Source organism: Corvus kubaryi, unplaced genomic scaffold (genome assembly GCF_017639235.1).
Source record: "Corvus kubaryi isolate FWS band 111438036 unplaced genomic scaffold, C.kubaryi_AGA036_p1.0 137, whole genome shotgun sequence".
Lineage (NCBI taxonomy): Eukaryota > Metazoa > Chordata > Aves > Passeriformes > Corvidae > Corvus > Corvus kubaryi.
Genome location: NW_024580671.1, coordinates 30,335,560 through 30,351,933, shown reverse-complemented (window position 1 = coordinate 30,351,933; position 16,374 = coordinate 30,335,560). Strand labels below are relative to the sequence as shown.

At 36.3% G+C, this 16,374-nt stretch overlaps 1 protein-coding gene across 3 annotated transcripts in view; it reads left to right on the top strand.

Moving 5' to 3' along the window:
• The window catches only part of KMT2E (lysine methyltransferase 2E (inactive)), a 57,185-nt gene that overhangs the window by 32,711 nt on the left and 8,100 nt on the right, over nucleotides 1–16,374 (top strand). For all 3 annotated transcript variants that reach the window (XM_042018383.1, XM_042018381.1, XM_042018382.1), the window contains 14 exons: nucleotides 533–571; nucleotides 2,194–2,406; nucleotides 3,849–3,979; nucleotides 5,046–5,163; nucleotides 5,315–5,424; nucleotides 6,288–6,549; nucleotides 8,447–8,545; nucleotides 9,275–9,439; nucleotides 10,423–10,731; nucleotides 12,561–12,815; nucleotides 12,990–13,134; nucleotides 13,916–14,169; nucleotides 14,327–14,383; nucleotides 15,294–15,857. In XM_042018383.1, coding sequence (XP_041874317.1) covers nucleotides 533–571; nucleotides 2,194–2,406; nucleotides 3,849–3,979; nucleotides 5,046–5,163; nucleotides 5,315–5,424; nucleotides 6,288–6,549; nucleotides 8,447–8,545; nucleotides 9,275–9,439; nucleotides 10,423–10,731; nucleotides 12,561–12,815; nucleotides 12,990–13,134; nucleotides 13,916–14,169; nucleotides 14,327–14,383; nucleotides 15,294–15,857 — 2,721 coding nt within the window. The remainder of the gene's footprint in view (nucleotides 1–532; nucleotides 572–2,193; nucleotides 2,407–3,848; nucleotides 3,980–5,045; nucleotides 5,164–5,314; nucleotides 5,425–6,287; nucleotides 6,550–8,446; nucleotides 8,546–9,274; nucleotides 9,440–10,422; nucleotides 10,732–12,560; nucleotides 12,816–12,989; nucleotides 13,135–13,915; nucleotides 14,170–14,326; nucleotides 14,384–15,293; nucleotides 15,858–16,374) is intronic.

Sequence of the window (16,374 nt, the reverse complement as noted above, 5' to 3'; positions counted from 1 at the left end):
AAATGCTGGCATTATAATGTTTAGCTACGGGTGTATAAACAGTATGATACATGTGAAGACAATACCTTTGTGAAGAAGTAAAGTACATGGAACTTCCTAAACAAGTGGTTTTCATAGTTAATTTCATTGGCTTGGGTGAGAATTTTGTCCTTTAAAACTTGAAAGTCAGAATAAGTTACTGATGTCTTTTTGGAAATCTTTAGTAAAATGTTCCTTTGATTCAACAATCCTCAAGACAAATCTATTGCCGTGTACTCTTCCATTACCTCTGATATTTTGGATTGGATTCTGAAATTCTAGAGAGTCAAGTTGTAAGGAGGGAGAAAGGTAGAGGTACCTGACCACTGTGCACTTAGGTTGGAATGCTGAATTGGTTTTTAAAATACATTTTGTGAGATGTAACCTCTTACCTTCTTGAGATTTCAGCATAGCTTGTTCTGTTGTTTCCATCTTGCATGTTTAGTTGAAAAGTTAATTCCTTTAGAGATTTTGTATTTCCTCCAGTGACTATAAATATCTAATTTTATTCCAGGCATTTCGAGAAGGATCCAGGAAATCTTCAAGAGTAAAGGTAATGTGATTTTGTTTGGGTTTTGTTTCAAACCTTAACTGTACATTACTTAAATATTAAGCATCAAGAGTGTAATTTGGGCTATACACTAAGCACTACAATATTCTCTTCTTAGTAACTAATATATTACATAAGCATCACAGTGATTTTAAATTAAGATAATGAGCACTACATCTTTGTCCTGCGAAATTAACTGAAATAATTAGTGCAAATTTTTGTCAAGAATAGGTGGTTTTCAAGAGCCAGGGGATGAATTGGGGCTCATGTGTGCTATGCAAGGGAGTAAAATTGAGTGAACACCTCATTCGAACTTAGTGGCTCCAGCTTTTCATAACTGTTAAGCAGCGAAATAATGAAATGGCTGTATTGCATTTGAAAGCTAAGTTAGTGGTTCTGCTCTTGTCAAACCGCCATCTATACCTGGTGGGACTCCTGGATGTCTGGTGGGATTTTACTCACTGGTACTGGCATAGTCTGAGGGAATCATATTGAGATGTCTGCTTTGTAAGATCTAAGTGTTACAGCAGTCTTTTAATTTTCTGTTAGATAAAAACGTTCATGGTATGAGAACTAGGTATTTCCATAGTTCATTCATGCTTGGTATATATCAAAACAAGTGGGATGCAATTTATGCTTCAAATATGTAAGATGTGCCTTGTGAAGATGGAATTGGGGAAAAAAAATCTCTAATTTTGTGAGGTTTTTTTAATACGGTGCTTGTAAGGTTCCACTGTTTTTTCATGGTTGTCTTAGCATCACACCTTTTAAATGCTGTTTGTCTGTATGGTTTTCTTCGTGCACAAAAGAAATGTAAACAGGTGATTTGAATTGCTGAACTACTTGTGTTTTATTAATGTTTAATAGTGTCTCTGCTCAGGTGGATAGAAAAGGGAGCGTTGGCTGGCTGCTGCTGTCCATAAGGAGCTTTGGTTGGCTGCAGCCTGGCTGCTGCTTGTGAGGTCTGGAGGTACAATGGCACTTTCTTTAAAAGTGAAAGGATCTGAAGCACTGCAGAAGAAAATTGTATAGTGAGGAGCAGATAAGGAGAGAAAAAATTTATGTGCAAAGCCTGTAACATTAGAATTACAACCTTAATGTAGCAGATGTACGATTAGTAAAGTTTAGTAAGTTACGCAGCGGAAGAAAAGATAGGCATGATCTTTGAAGTTGAAAGGGGAAAATCAAGTCTGTGTATTACAGGATAAAAGCTGGAGTTCTCTATATTTGCATATGTTCACAAAAGTTGAGTGGGCAGGGAGATCTGACCCTCCAACTCCTGCACTTAGATTTGTGATGCAGTGCAGTTGTGGGAAGAAACAATGTCATTCTCCATTCTCATCCCACTAAGAGTGGGAATCGCTGTTGAGGAGGGAAAGTATTCCTGAACTTGGATGATATTTAGTAAATAATAAAATTCTTGAAAGGACAAATGTAAAGTGACTGAATTTAACTCAATGTTTTTAAGTAATGCAAAGTTTTATACCAGACTTGCTAAAAAAACCCAAACTTTAAATCAGTGGCATATCTTTTCCCATCCTTTTGTGTCTTGTTGTAGACTTTTTTTTTTTTTTTAATTTTAATATCTTACCTTCTAATATCTGGTCATTTACTTTAATTTTTAGGGCTCAGCTCCAGAGATTGATCCTACTGACAGTTCGAACTCTGGATGGGAAACTAAAATCAAGGCATGGATGGATCGTTATGAAGAAGCAAATAATAACCAATACAGTGAAGGTGTCCAGAGGGAGGCACAAAAAATAGCTCTCAGATTAGGCAATGGAAATGACAAAAAAGAAGTCAGCACCAGCAATCTGCTTTTCAAACCTCCAGTAGAGGTAATGAGCTGTGCCTTGTTGTGTTACTGCATGCTGTTTGTGCCATGATATTAGATGCCTTAAAAAAAACCCAAACAACCAAAAAACCCCAAACCAAACCAAAAAAACCCCAAACAAAAATAAACACAGGAGGAGAAAAAAAACCAAACCAAAACAAACCACAACAAAAAAGGGATTTCACATTCAGTTTCTGTTCCTTGTCTTACCAGATCTAAGCATCAGCATTTTAACATAATTTTCAGAATTTGTAACTGATTTTTATACATTCTGTACCACCCTGGTTGTGTTTACACTTGCATATCATTTATCCTAAACAGTAGCTAAGGTGTTAGTCTCAGCCTGAACACTGGATTGTCCTTAGACTGTCTTTTGACACACAGTCAGCTTTAGTCAACTTTGCTGCTGTTTCTTGCTGAGGGATATCTCGAGTGGTTAGAGTAGAATCAATCATTGAAGCTGAATTTGTTTTTTTTCCCCCCTACTGTGTGTATCAAGATGTTCATTGTCTACATTTTTCTTAAGGTGTGGTAAGTGTTCTGGATGTTCATGGGTGGTGTTTCTGATACTGACTTTTTTTTAAACCTTGTGATCCTGTAATTTCTAGTTTATGAAGAAATTGTGCTATGTCTTTTTCTAGCCTTACTTATCAGGAATTTATCAGTTACTTACAGGCTTAAAATCAGAGCCATGTAAAAGACTTAGCATTTTATAGCAGAAATCTTGAGGAGTAGTTACTGTAGCAGATTAATGGAAGCATCTTTGCTTCTTTTTCTCAAAGACCATCATGGCATATGGGACACCCTCCTTAGAGGAATATCCCTACTTACAGAGCCTTTTGCCTACATAGAGGCTACTTCCTTTTTGATTGGTGATGACAGTTATGAGAGGTGTGAGTTCACTAATTGCCAGGGTATGTATTGGTTTTTAATTAAAGCCATCCTTCCATCTAAAGATATGAAAATGAATTTGGAAACTCTCTCAGGATTCTATTTTTTTAATTATTATGTTTTTTCCCTGTTCTGTTTTTCCTTGAATGGTTTGTGAATGTCATTTTATGTCTGCATGTTTTGTTTTCTTCAAAGGAATTGAAGCCTTTTGAAAGTGTTGTGCAAAACAGTGCAGCAATTCATCCTAGTCATGGTGAAAGTTAAGTGCAGTAAAGGCTATAGTACTTGAATTGTGAGAACATGGATATGTTGGTTTTCAGCCGTGTCCTGGAGAACTAGGGCTGAAGCATTCCTTGTGTCTAAATTGATTAGTACCAGCATTGGTAGGGGAGCAGGACAGCTTGGTCAGTTCAGTCTGGAGATTTAACTACAAAAAGGAGGGCTTTTTTAGTTCATACAAAATTGTTTAGTAGTTGTGAAAGTATAATCTGCTGTTAATAATAATGGAAAAATGGTAGGAAGTGAAAATTCATAAATGAATCTATGTCTTTACAGAGTTATGTGCAAAAAAACAAGAAGATTTTAAAGGCTGCCAAAGACTTGCCTCCTGATGCACTTATTATTGAATACAGAGGAAAGTTCATGCTGAGAGAACAATTTGAAGCTAATGGATATTTCTTTAAAAGGTTTGTTCATTCCTAATGTTTTAGTAAAGTAATTGTTAAAATGCTGTTTGCCAAACAGTTGCTTTAAGTACAAATGGGTCTTAGTTACCAGCAGTGTATTTTACTTTGTCTGTATTTGACTTTGTCTGATTAAAAGTAATGACAACTGGAATCTTTTCTGCCCCTTTCTCTTCTGGATATCCTGTTGTTTAGGAGCTAGTTTTCTCTTTTTTGTTCTTCCCTGATTACAGGATTCCTGTATGCTCAATTGGGTAGTTGTGCACCTTAAACTAGGAAATAGACAGGTTCTACCATCCTAAAATAATTCATATGGTAATGATAAAGGCTGTATCTTTTGTGAGAGAAACGGATTTTAAGTCCATCAGGCTGAGAATGAAATTGGACACAGGTCAGCTTGGGGCCGTTTTACTGCTAGAGTTCTCTAGTTGGTTAATTGACTGTGCTGTGTGTGACTGCTTCCTTCTTCCTGTGAATTGTTTTCAAGGTTGCCACTAACTGCATGAGCACATCTACTTGGGAATTTGAAAAAGGCCTGTTGGAGGAGATAAAACACAGCTTTTGCTCAGTAAAGATGGAAGGGTTCCTTGGCATTTGGAATAGCAGAACTTGAAGCATGGCTTCACAAAGTATTTTGGAGGCCCCTTTCCTTCAGGAGGGTTGGTGCTAGTGATGCTGCAGTTGTTAGGCAGATGTAGAGGTCTTACTTTTTCTTAAATGATTCTACATGGCATATAAATACCTGAGTTTCATTTTGGGGCCTGTCATAAGAAAAGTTTAAATTTGAAAAGCTTGGTATTTTCCATGTCTAGTGCTTGCTCTGTTAGTGTTCTCCCTTTAGATCCTATGCAGATGATACAGGGCTGTACCTCCATCTTGAGGTATTCTGAGAATACATTTGGGGAATGTACCAGTTAAAATCATGAAGCTTAAACATATCATTCTTAGATTGATCTCCAAGTTTGGTATAGTGTGCCAAGCATCATGTTACAAAGCTGACTAATAAGAACAAGCACTATTGAGCATCATAAAAACTACGAAATTCATGGTTTTCTTGTGTGTTTTTCAGGCCATACCCATTTGTTTTGTTCTACTCCAAATTCCATGGGCTAGAAATGTGTGTTGATGCAAGGACTTTTGGAAATGAAGCTCGATTCATCAGGCGTTCGTGTATGCCAAATGCGGAGGTGAGCGCATTTAGAAAGTTAAACTAGGTTTTATTTACTTAAAAAATCTCCTTTTCCTTGAGGTTCCTGATAATTTGAGCAATCCCTACAATTTTTATACAAGTACTTGAAAGTAATTCATGGTAGTATAATAACATTCTCTTGACTACAGGTGAGGCATGTAATTGAAGATGGAACAATTCATCTTTATATTTACTCCATCCATAACATTCCAAAGGGAGCAGAGATTACTATAGCATTTGATTTTGATTATGGAAATTGGTAAGTATTTGAGAATGCTGTTCTAAAATACATCAAATGCTCATTAAGTTACTTTGCAATTCAGAATGGCTTTGGTTTTGTATCGTTTGCTTTCTTGCATGCTTTAGTAACAAAAGGCTCCTTAGGCACTGTATTTACAATGAACAGTGTGTGCGTGGGTACAGCTGTGTATTTTTATTACTGCGTTTCTGTGGCCTGCTCTTAAGCCAGCTTGGGTGCAGTGCTGTGCAGACATGCCTTTGCTACTTGACCTGAGCTATGTATGACCACAGAGTAGGTGTGGTAATCAGCATGGGTTCAGACTCCCTCGAGATAGATACCCTGTACTGTTAAGAGTTGTAGACATACTCCTTCTAAAAGTACATCGTAGTTGTGTTTAGTACCTGTAGCTGACAGTGTGTTTCAGTTGAATGTGTTTGAGTAACATTTCCTGTGTATCCAAGGGGAGCTTAAAATTGTGCAGAGTGACTCTGAGTTTGGTGTGCTCATGCTGTAAATTGTGTCTGCCATCTTTGCATATGACTTTGATGCATCTGTTTATTTTGTGTGGGTTATATTTCCGCCTAGGATTATACTCAGATTTTAGATGTCTTTTGTCTTTCAAGTAAAATACTAACCTTGAGTTCAAAAGAATTCTGTGTAGCAAAGCTAAAGAAGCCAAAACTTGTTTTAACCAATAGATAAGGTTTTTGAGTTACGGTAGTGTTGTATATTATGGTGAAAACTTGAGTCACCTGCGTTTTAAGGTGGTTGGTTTGCATTATAGCAGATGCTAAATGTGAAATATCAGTGATTTAGTATTGGAGGGTGTCATTGCTGTACAACCTAATCAAATATGCCTTCTTGCATTTAATTACTTGCAGTAAGTACAAAGTGGATTGTGCTTGCCTCAAAGAAAACCCTGAGTGTCCAGTTCTCAGACGTTCTGAGCCTACAGAAAACATCAATACTGGATATGAAACTAGAAGGAAAAAGGGAAAGAAAGAGAAAGATGTTTCAAGAGAAAAGGAGACTCAAAATCAGAACATCACATTGGATTGTGAAGGAGCAGCCACCAAAATGAAAATTGCAGATAATAAACAGAGGAAGCTCTCTCCCCTCAGGCTGTCCATTTCTAATAATCAGGTACTGACACAAGGATACTCAGAAATAAGAACTTTTAAATACAGATACTCTCTTTTTATAGCTACTAAGGAATTTTAACAAGTCACTGAAAAGCAATGTGGACATTTATCAAAAATCAAAATGATGGATAAGCTGTTTAGAATTTTATATATTATTTTCAGTTTTCCTTTATATTTGGTTGTAATTAAAAGTATATTGGTTTGGTATACCGGTTTTAAGTATTATTTTTTTTCCTCTGAATGTCTTTGTGACTCTCTGATGTGAAGGCCTCGTGTCATGGTTTCAGGAGCTCCCAGTCTGTCCTGAAGTGCCTTTTGGTTAATTGTGTTACTCAGTAGTATTTTAAACATAGCAGTAAGTAGCCCTGTTATTAAAACAGAACTCCAGCCCAGAATACTGAGTGTTGACTGCAGCTCCATTTTTAATAGAGCTCTGCAGCTCCATGTTTAACTCACTTGGGAGGAAGAAAGTGTGTTTTGAAGCTAAATGTGTTGGTAGAATGATAAAGCTACCTGGTAATGTACTGTGATAGTAAATTTTAAATTAGTCTTTTTTTGAATGTGTCAATTTGAAAGAGCTCTTGGGAAGGGTCCATGACATAAATTACTGATTTTGCAGAGCACCTATTAAAGATAACTATTTAACATGATTAGATCGTTACCTTAGTAACTGCCTATATTTCTTCATTTTGGGGGTGGTGGTGATGGGGTTTTTTTGTTTGTTTTTTTGGGTTTTTTTGTTTTAATATGATGGTTTTTGATGATGATTTAGGGGCTGAGAAAAGGGAGTTATTCTGGGAGGGAGCAATTCCTAGTTCTTTTAACGTCATTTAGGACTGAAGGAAATAAGATAAGATAAAAATGAGCATGTTGACACCCAGTTTCCCTAAGATGATAAATTGTTCTGGAGTGTTAGTAGCTAAATAGCTTAAAAATGCTTGGAAGTCCAGAAGGCATGCACGTGCCTTGCAAATTATCACCTCCAGAGAGGTAGTATTTAAACTTTCTCATCTTAAGTGATACTTGCTTTGTGTTTTGTGTCATGTGTCCAAGAAGTGATAACTGGTATATGAAACCTTCTCCCGATCTTCTAATGTAATATACAGTGCTTATATAGAACAGGAAAACTTCTATTGTTTTTCGAAACTAAAGAGTAGGAATTGTGGGAAGAATAAAGCTGTTAAAAGTACATTTACATTTTCCCATACACTTTCTTTACAGTAGCATCATATATATCATCCCAGGAAAAAAGCTACTAATTGACTGGTTTCTATGTTTAGATATACATTTTAAGATAAACTATAAATCTTTGTCTAGTCTTTTATGTAAAAGTGAAATCAAATATAGGACTAGTGAACACTTAATTCATCTCAAAGTTATGCTTTCATGCTTGGTTTTTCTTTCAAAACAGGAAACCATTGTTAGTTAGATAACTTTTGTGTTTCCATATGATATGGCACTGTCATTAGATTATATAGTGAGTGTTTAAATGGAGAGTGTGACTTCAGTTGAATACACTTCTGAGCTGAGAAAAAAAAAAACTTCTGTGTAATGGTTAACATCTACTTTGGCATTCATTCTATTTTACTAAAACTAATACTATTTTTATGGGTGTATGACATAAAGCTCCTAATTATTTAACTGATTATTAAGTGGTTAGAGCAGTGGGCATTGTTAGTGTCCAAAAGTTTCTTTTGGTTTTTTTTAAGTTTTAATTCTGATACTTCTCTTTGCTTGGTGGGATGGGGGAGCGGAGATGGAACACTTTCATCCTGTTTTTTTGGTTTGGTTACTTTTGATGTAGCAATCTGAGGATTCTTAGCTCTGTGTAGCTTTTAGTTCACTCTAGTTTGTGAGAGGAGTAGAACTTCTGTAAAACAGTCATTTCTATCTTCCAGGAGCCAGATTTTATTGATGATCTAGAAGAAAAAACTCCCATTAGCAATGAAGTAGAAATGGAATCAGAGGAGCAGATTGCAGAAAGGAAAAGGAAGATGGTAAGTTGGGAAGCAAGTAGTTGCCTAAAAGGCATCACTAAGGCTTAGTGAGACCTGCTCTTCCCATGCTAATTGCTGCTTTTTTGTGGGCTTGTAGAATCTGAGCATGTGCAAAGTCAGATCCTTACATGAACTTATCCTTAAAATGCAAGGCTTGCTATTTGAGGACACATCATCTGGGTTCATTACTGCTTTCTGACAAAAATCTGCTTTTATCTTCAATTGTATATAATCTTTTTCGTGTCTTTAGATGATTTCTGCAATGTTTTTTTTAGATCTAATTATTTGTTCTTTATTATTGCTTGTTATTTGTAATGGTCATTTTTATAAATAGCATTGGGAATCTAGATTTTTGCCTATTTTATTTGAATTCCCAACTTAAGTCAACAGTCTCAGAAATCCTAATTTTCAGATTTGGTTAGAACAGTGCTAATAAAAGTACCATCTTAAAATACGCTTTTTTTTGTTAAGTATTCAAAAATTTTACCAAGTTCTTAAATCCAAAATAGGATTCTCTTGTCTGTCAGGCTGGTATGGATGCAAGCCTTTCTTCAGAAGTCTAGTATTTGCAGTGATTGTAACATGTCAGTTTAATCTGAGGTTCTGCTGGACTCCATCTTCATGTCAAACATACATTGAACATGTTTCGAAGTACTTAAAAAATAGAGTAATTACATATTTATATATATGAAAGATTTAACTGATCATGATTATTGTTAAATCCATCAGACCAGAGAAGAACGGAAAATGGAAGCTATCCTGCAAGCTTTTGCCAGACTGGAAAAAAGAGAAAAAAGAAGAGAACAGGCTTTGGAAAGAATCAGCACAGCAAAAACAGAGGTTAAATCAGAATGCAAGGAAGCACAGATTCTCAATGATGCTGAATTTATTCAGGTAGTTATCTGGAGCTTTATTTTAAAGCTAGCTTTTAACATCACATATTTTGTCAATTTGGATGGTGAGCTGCATGTTAAGATGTAAGAATTTTTTTTTCTTCTGAACTCAAATATATGTGACCAAAATCTATGTGGTTCTTTGACATTGTATTTTATTAGCTCCTGAATTTTTTCCAAATAAGATACATTTAGAATTCTTTAATGAAGAATTTCAGTTTACATGAGTTTATGCAAACATACACACACCAGCTGTGTAATTCAGTCTGTCTTTGAAGTTCAGGATAGAAGCATTTATTGATGCTGAATTTAGTCACAGGTGACTTTCCTTAGGCACCCTCTGTAACCAGGGGAGAACAATTAGTTTCTTCAGTGGGTTTTTCAGGAACATACAATACTATAATCTTTCTGTTATTTTAAAGGAAATGAGTTAGTAAAGTGTATTTTTTTTTCTGAGTTCCATCAGATGATACTTAATGTTTTATAAACAGTTTTTAACTCTGTTGTTAATGGATGCTTCTTAGTTTACAAATACTTACATAATGATTCTCAGTCCAGGTGGTTTCCCTGAGCAGTTTGTGTCAGCATTCTTTTAAGTACCTTCTGTGACAAAGCTAAACACCTAGTAAACTATAAATTGCAAAAAGAATATTGGACTGAAAGACATCATCATATAAGCAGTTGATTTCTAGCTTATGGATGAATGAATGTCAGTTCTTACACAAATCTGTCATGATCTGACTGGTGATGGTTTTGTGTGAATACTCTGCTGATGATACAGCACGTGCTTGGGAGGAAACTACAGGAAATCCTGTCATCCTTCAAGAAGGAGAGAAGTATTGTAGTTCTGACAACAAAAATGAGATTGAGGCTTTTTGGACCTGTAAAAGAAGAGGGAGCTGACTTTTTTTTTTCCCCTTAAGAAAGATAGGTAGTTCTTAAATGTGTGTGGGATCTGTGTACTAGACATCTGTCTTGTCCCAGGAACCGGCAAAAGAAGAAACTGCCACCAAGCCCACCCCAGCCAAAGTTAATAGAGCTAAACAGAGAAAAAGCTTCTCCCGGAGTAGAACTCACATTGGACAGCAGCGCAGGCGACACAGGACTGTCAGCATGTGTTCAGATATCCAGCCCTCCTCTCCTGATGTGGAAGTCACTTCACAGCATAACGAAACTGAGAATGCTGCACTGGTAGCTGAGCCTGAAACAGAAACTGTTGTTACAGAAATGGTTACTGAAACAGAAGCTCCAGCACTTAGTAAATGCCCTACTAAGTATCCTAAAACAAAGAAGGTAAGTCTCTTGAGGAATGGGGAAAAACAAGATGCACCTTAACAGAGTTTTAAAAAAATTATAGGCTGCTTCATCAGTATCCAACTGCATGTATGTATTCTTTAAAATGTTCGCTCATTTCTTGAAAAAAAGTCACTCACTGGTAATAGATTCAAATACATGTAATGAACGTCCTTTGGTGGAAGTTAGTTTGGATTTAAGACACTTCCAGAATACATCGTCCAGAGCAGTTTTGGAGCAAAATATTTTCTAAAATTGATTGAAATAATATACATAACCAAAACATAACTAAAGCTGTTAATTTAAAGAAAAACCCAAGGAAATAAAAGTTGCCTTTCTTTCCTTTGTTCATTGTGTGCTTCAGATAGCAAACAATATCTCTAAGGAAATCACTAACTTCTAGTACTTCTCAGAATGTCTGTTCTGAAGTGAATTGATCGAAACACCCCAAATGTATATGTGCATGTTTGGGGGAAAGATTCTTTACTCTTCAGAGCTTCATTTTTTAATTTTTTTCCATTGGACTGCATTGCGAGAAACTTGTAAGAAACAGCACAATATTAAGACACTCAAAAACCTTAAATCTGCAAGTGCAATTAAAGCAGTACAGCTCTCTGCTTTAAAATTCACAGAATGCATTAAAAAGTATTTGTAGTGTGATGTACAAGAAGTCCTGAAAATTTCCATCAGTGGAGGAAAAGGGGGAGGAAGTCATAGGTTGAAACTCCTTGTCAATAGAAAAATAACAATTTCAAGACGGTTTTTTGTCTTAAACCCCCAAACATAACTTACCTTTTTTTTTCCAAAAGGTACCTGAGTCATTCTGTAACACTGCTTACTGCATCACTGTTAAATTCTTGTGAGAGGGAACGCTAGAATCTTTCTTTCTTTCTTGCCTGTTGCATAGCAGAAAAGAAGGAAGGCATCCTTAATACTATGAAACAGAAAAAAAGTGCAGTAAAATTCAGGTTTCCGGTATCTGTGAAATGCCTCTGCATTGCACCCAGTGTACCCTAAGTGCAGAGAAGGTCTTGCTTTAAAAATTAATTAAATAAAAATGGGTTTCTAAAAGACAACTCAAAATTAAATATATTATGATAATTTGTGTTAAAGCCTTAATATCATATTAATACTTTTTAATGTTGCATGTCCTTAACTCTGAGTCATTGTAAAATCTAGGAGGTTAGTTTATCTATTAATAGAAACAAAAATCCACTGGCATATTTTTTAAAAACACTGAACTAGCTAGGAAAGAATACCCTTTTTGGACCAGTGTGTCTTCATATTAAATTACACCACATTTACTATTACAGTTAAAGAGTGTTCAAGGCAGCTATGTGATGTGTTGACTGAGGCACAGTCTTGACAGTATGGAAATCTGATGTGGTGTTTCTTTAACTTTGTTCTGTTAATGTTACACTATTTCTCCTCAGCCTCACTGTTCAGGTGCAAGTTTAAATTTTGGTTTGGAATTCTGTTACTAAATTGACATCGTAAATACAGTTGATCTGAGAACTTGTATTGTAATGTTCAGTCAGAATTGAACGCAGAAGTAAATGTAGTTTACAACAAAAAAAAAAAAAATTACACTACCCCCCCCCCCCCCAACTGGCGTGTAAGCAAATCTGTACTGATTTCTTCTGCTGTCCCCATGATTTCTCTAAAACTGACCTCATTTTTGCCAGGTATGTTTAAACTTGGAGGCTGGAAACAAACTGTTTCTGGTTTGTGTAATAGTTGACTAGGTGAATAATTGAACTAAACACTTTTTAAAAGCCACTGATAAACATACTCATAAAACACTATGTTTTTTCTCTCTCTCTGTTTAGCACTTGGTTAGTGAATGGTTAAGTGAAAAGAGTGATAAAGCAGGGAAGCCTGTGGACAGTCTGCCAGAAAGGCCTCTACGCATAACCACCGACCCTGAAGTTCTAGCTACTCAGCTGAATTCTTTACCCGGACTCACTTACAGTCCACACGTATATTCAACTCCAAAGCACTATATCCGTTTTACTTCTCCATTCCTTTCAGAAAAGAGGAGGAAAAAAGAACCTGTGGAAAACATTACTGGCTCTTGTAAGAAGGTAATGCTTCCCTTCATTATGGTATTCTATCCCATATTAATTAAAAAGAAGTTTTTCTTTACTAGCATAAATTCAGGCAGAAAAAAGGCTGGTTGGCAAACCAGTCGTATTGCACATTTTGAAATGTTCGTCATTAAAGTTTTAAGTCACTAATTTGAACTTGTTGTATTACAGCGTTGGTTGAAGCAGGCTTTGGAAGAAGAAAATTCAACAATGATTGATAGATTTAATTCACCATCACAAGAGAGATCTAGAAGTCCGGCCATCAATGGTGAACATAAAAGTCCTTTATTACTGAATGACAGCTGTTCCTTAACAGGTGTGAAGCTTTTATAAATACACTACATAAGAGCTGTATCAGAGTAGCTGATTGTGGAGCACTGTTTTTTAAAGTGATCAGTTGATGAAAATTCCAGGGGCGTTCGCATGTTTTCCTGGTACTTTCATTGAAAGAAATGCTTAGTTTCATAGTGGTTGGGAGTTTTTCCCCTCTTTAATGTATATTAGTTAAGAAACCACTGTATTTCCTAGCATTTACAGTCAACAAAAGACTAATGGTTTTGGTATTAGTATTAAGAGGTCAGGTTATAAATTAAATTTTCTATGCTTTCTGTATACTTAGAATCCCTTTAAAACTCAGTAGGCCAATGTAGCACCAGGGGAAAAGCTGTGTAATCTTGTAGGCATAATAGAAAACCAAAGTGTACTAAAACCAACACCCTTCCACAAGCATATAGGGCCTATCAGGTGATTCCTGTTTACAGTCCTGAATTTTGAATTTCCATCTTTTAGCTGAACAGTCTTAAAAATGCATAGAAGCTGACTTTACCTTTTCTGGAGACACAGACAGTTCTTCCCAGCATCCTAGCACACAGAATTCAGTTACTGACATATCTGTAGGCTGTTAAGAGTTTATTTTTCAGGAAGTCTGTAGGCTGTTAAAAGTTCATCTCTCAGGAAGCCTGCCCTTCAGAGACTTTATTTTAATCTTAGAATTCTTTAATTTGGAATTACAATTTCATTACATAAAGCACTTAAACAACTGTTAGTGATTATTATATTTAGAAATCTTCTAACTTTTTTCTAATTTTAACACACAGATCTAACCACACCACTAAAAAAACGAAGACTGTATCAGCTGTTGGAGTCTGCATTCTCAGAAACCTCTACACCTACTCCTTCTCCCTATGCCACACCAACCCATGCTGACATCACTGCCTCTGAACCATCGTTGTTTGCTACTCCTCCAAGGGTAAAATCAGAAGATGAAGCTTGTCGAAATGGTTACAAACCCATATATTCGCCAGTTACTCCTGTAACTCCATGTATACATGGAAATACCATGCACTTTGAGGTGAGATTTACAATGAATTGTTGTAGAGTGTTCGGAGAAAATGTTCAGACATTGCAGTGTAGATCAGTATTTGTACTCCTGCTACAAAATGTTGGGGGGGTGGTCTTTCTGGAGGCTAAAAAATAAATTGACTTGCAATTTCTTCTTATTTATTTAGAATATTTCCTCACCTGACAGTTCCCCAGAAATAAAAAGGAGAGCTTACAGTCAAGAGGTAAGGAAACTTGCAAAACCTGCAAATGGTATCTTGATTTCACCTGTATGACTGCTCTGTTCTTAGCAAATGCTTTTCACCAGCCATTGCAAGTTTCTGAGAATTTAAAGGGTAACTTCCCCATTAGTTTTATTTGCTTACTGCTTTATATTTCCACTTCACCTATTATATTCTCCATTTTAAACTGGTTTCTCTTTGTATCACTTAAAAATTTTGATTTGGATAAGGATCAACTCCTGTAATGGAAAGGAGTAACTACTGCAATTTATAGACAGGAACAGAAAAAGAACACTTTGCTTTCCAGGCTGCAGTTAGATTCAGATTAACATTTCTCCTTGTTACCAGTTTTGTTGATCCCAGTTACGCTCAGAGAGAGAGAGCAGAACAGAAAGTTAGTAAATCTGCATAGGTGATGGATTAGTTGAAGAGCAAGTGCTGTTGGAATATGCCTGGGTACTCCCAGCCTGCAAGGATGCATGTGTCCTGGTGTGGGGCTTCATCAAGTGTCTTTCAGAAGTGTCTTGGAAAAACTTCTCCTTCCTTCTCCCTCTTCGAAATGGGTGTTCTGACACTGAGGAGGATTGATTTTATATTGAAGCAGGTAGCTTTGTAGCTTCCTGGCCTGGGACTTGCACCTTTTGAAGCTCCTCCCCTTCCTCTGCCAGTCATAAATAAAACCTGGCACTTAGTGTTTATTTTACTTGGACTAATGTACATTTTATTAAAATGCTTTAACCTAATACATGGGAATAGTAGAACTAAGTGTCTGGCTGTAGAATTGTTTCTTAAAAACAGATAAATTCATGGTACTGGAAGGCCTTCAATCCCACTTAAAGGCACATGTGAATGTCAAATAGTTGCCATTTTGATGGAGCGTGAAAAAATAGTTACATGCTTTTTCTTCATGCAGGGTTATGACAGAACATCGATTCTAGCACTGAATTCTTTCAGAAATTCCAACCTGACAGAAATGGGCCTGCAAGAAATAAAGACTATTGGATATTCTAGTCCAAGGAATAGGACTGATGTCACACGGCAGTGCACTGGAGAAATGGAATCTGTGTCAGACCTCCAGCTGGGACTCGAAGTAGTTGAGCAAAGTGCACTGCATAAAAACCTGGAAGCCCCCACACATGATAGGACTGATTCAAACAGCCAATTAGAAACTGCTCATTGTGGACGGGGCACAATTTATTCTTCATGGGTAAAAAGTCCTGACAGGACAGGTGTAAATTTCTCAATGAATTCTAATTTGAGGGACTTGACCCCTTCACATCAGTTGGAGGTAGGAGGTGGATTCAGAATAAGCGAGTCAAAGTGCCTGATTCAAGACGATGCAAGAGGCATGTTCATGGAAGCATCTGTTTTTTGTACTTCAGAAGATGGAATTGCACCTGGCTTTGGAAGGACTGTCAATAATGACAATTTGATGGATGGAAATTGCACACCCCAGAACCCTCCACAAAAGAAAAAGGTTATAACTTTAAGAACCATTTGGTCTGTCTTCCATTGTCTGCTAATGTTACTTCTATAACAGAAAGAATCCCAATGTAATAAAAACCAACTGGTGGCTCATACTTACAGTGTAGTAGACATTCAGGTGAAATGATGAAGGGCAAAGAGAAAAGCTGCATAAAACCATCAGTAAATGTATTTTTCCAGCGTAAAAGATACAAATTCTATTTCATATGAGTCTTAAATGAATTGCCCAATAAATAACTGCTTTTCAGGTTTGAAAGTGGTTCCTTATGCCACCCAGTGTTACAGTATTCTGTTACACAGAATATATACTAGCATCATAGAGATATACACTGTGAGCATCTGTTATGAATTACTGCAAGAAATTGCACCAACAGATTTATGCTACTCAGACTTTAAAGTTAGAACTGCACAGACATCCTTAGTTCCAAGAGGTATTTTTCTTGGCTTAATTTGTTTGGGTTTTTTAAAATATTGTTTGAAAAATAAGTACAATCTAAATTTTCTACTGT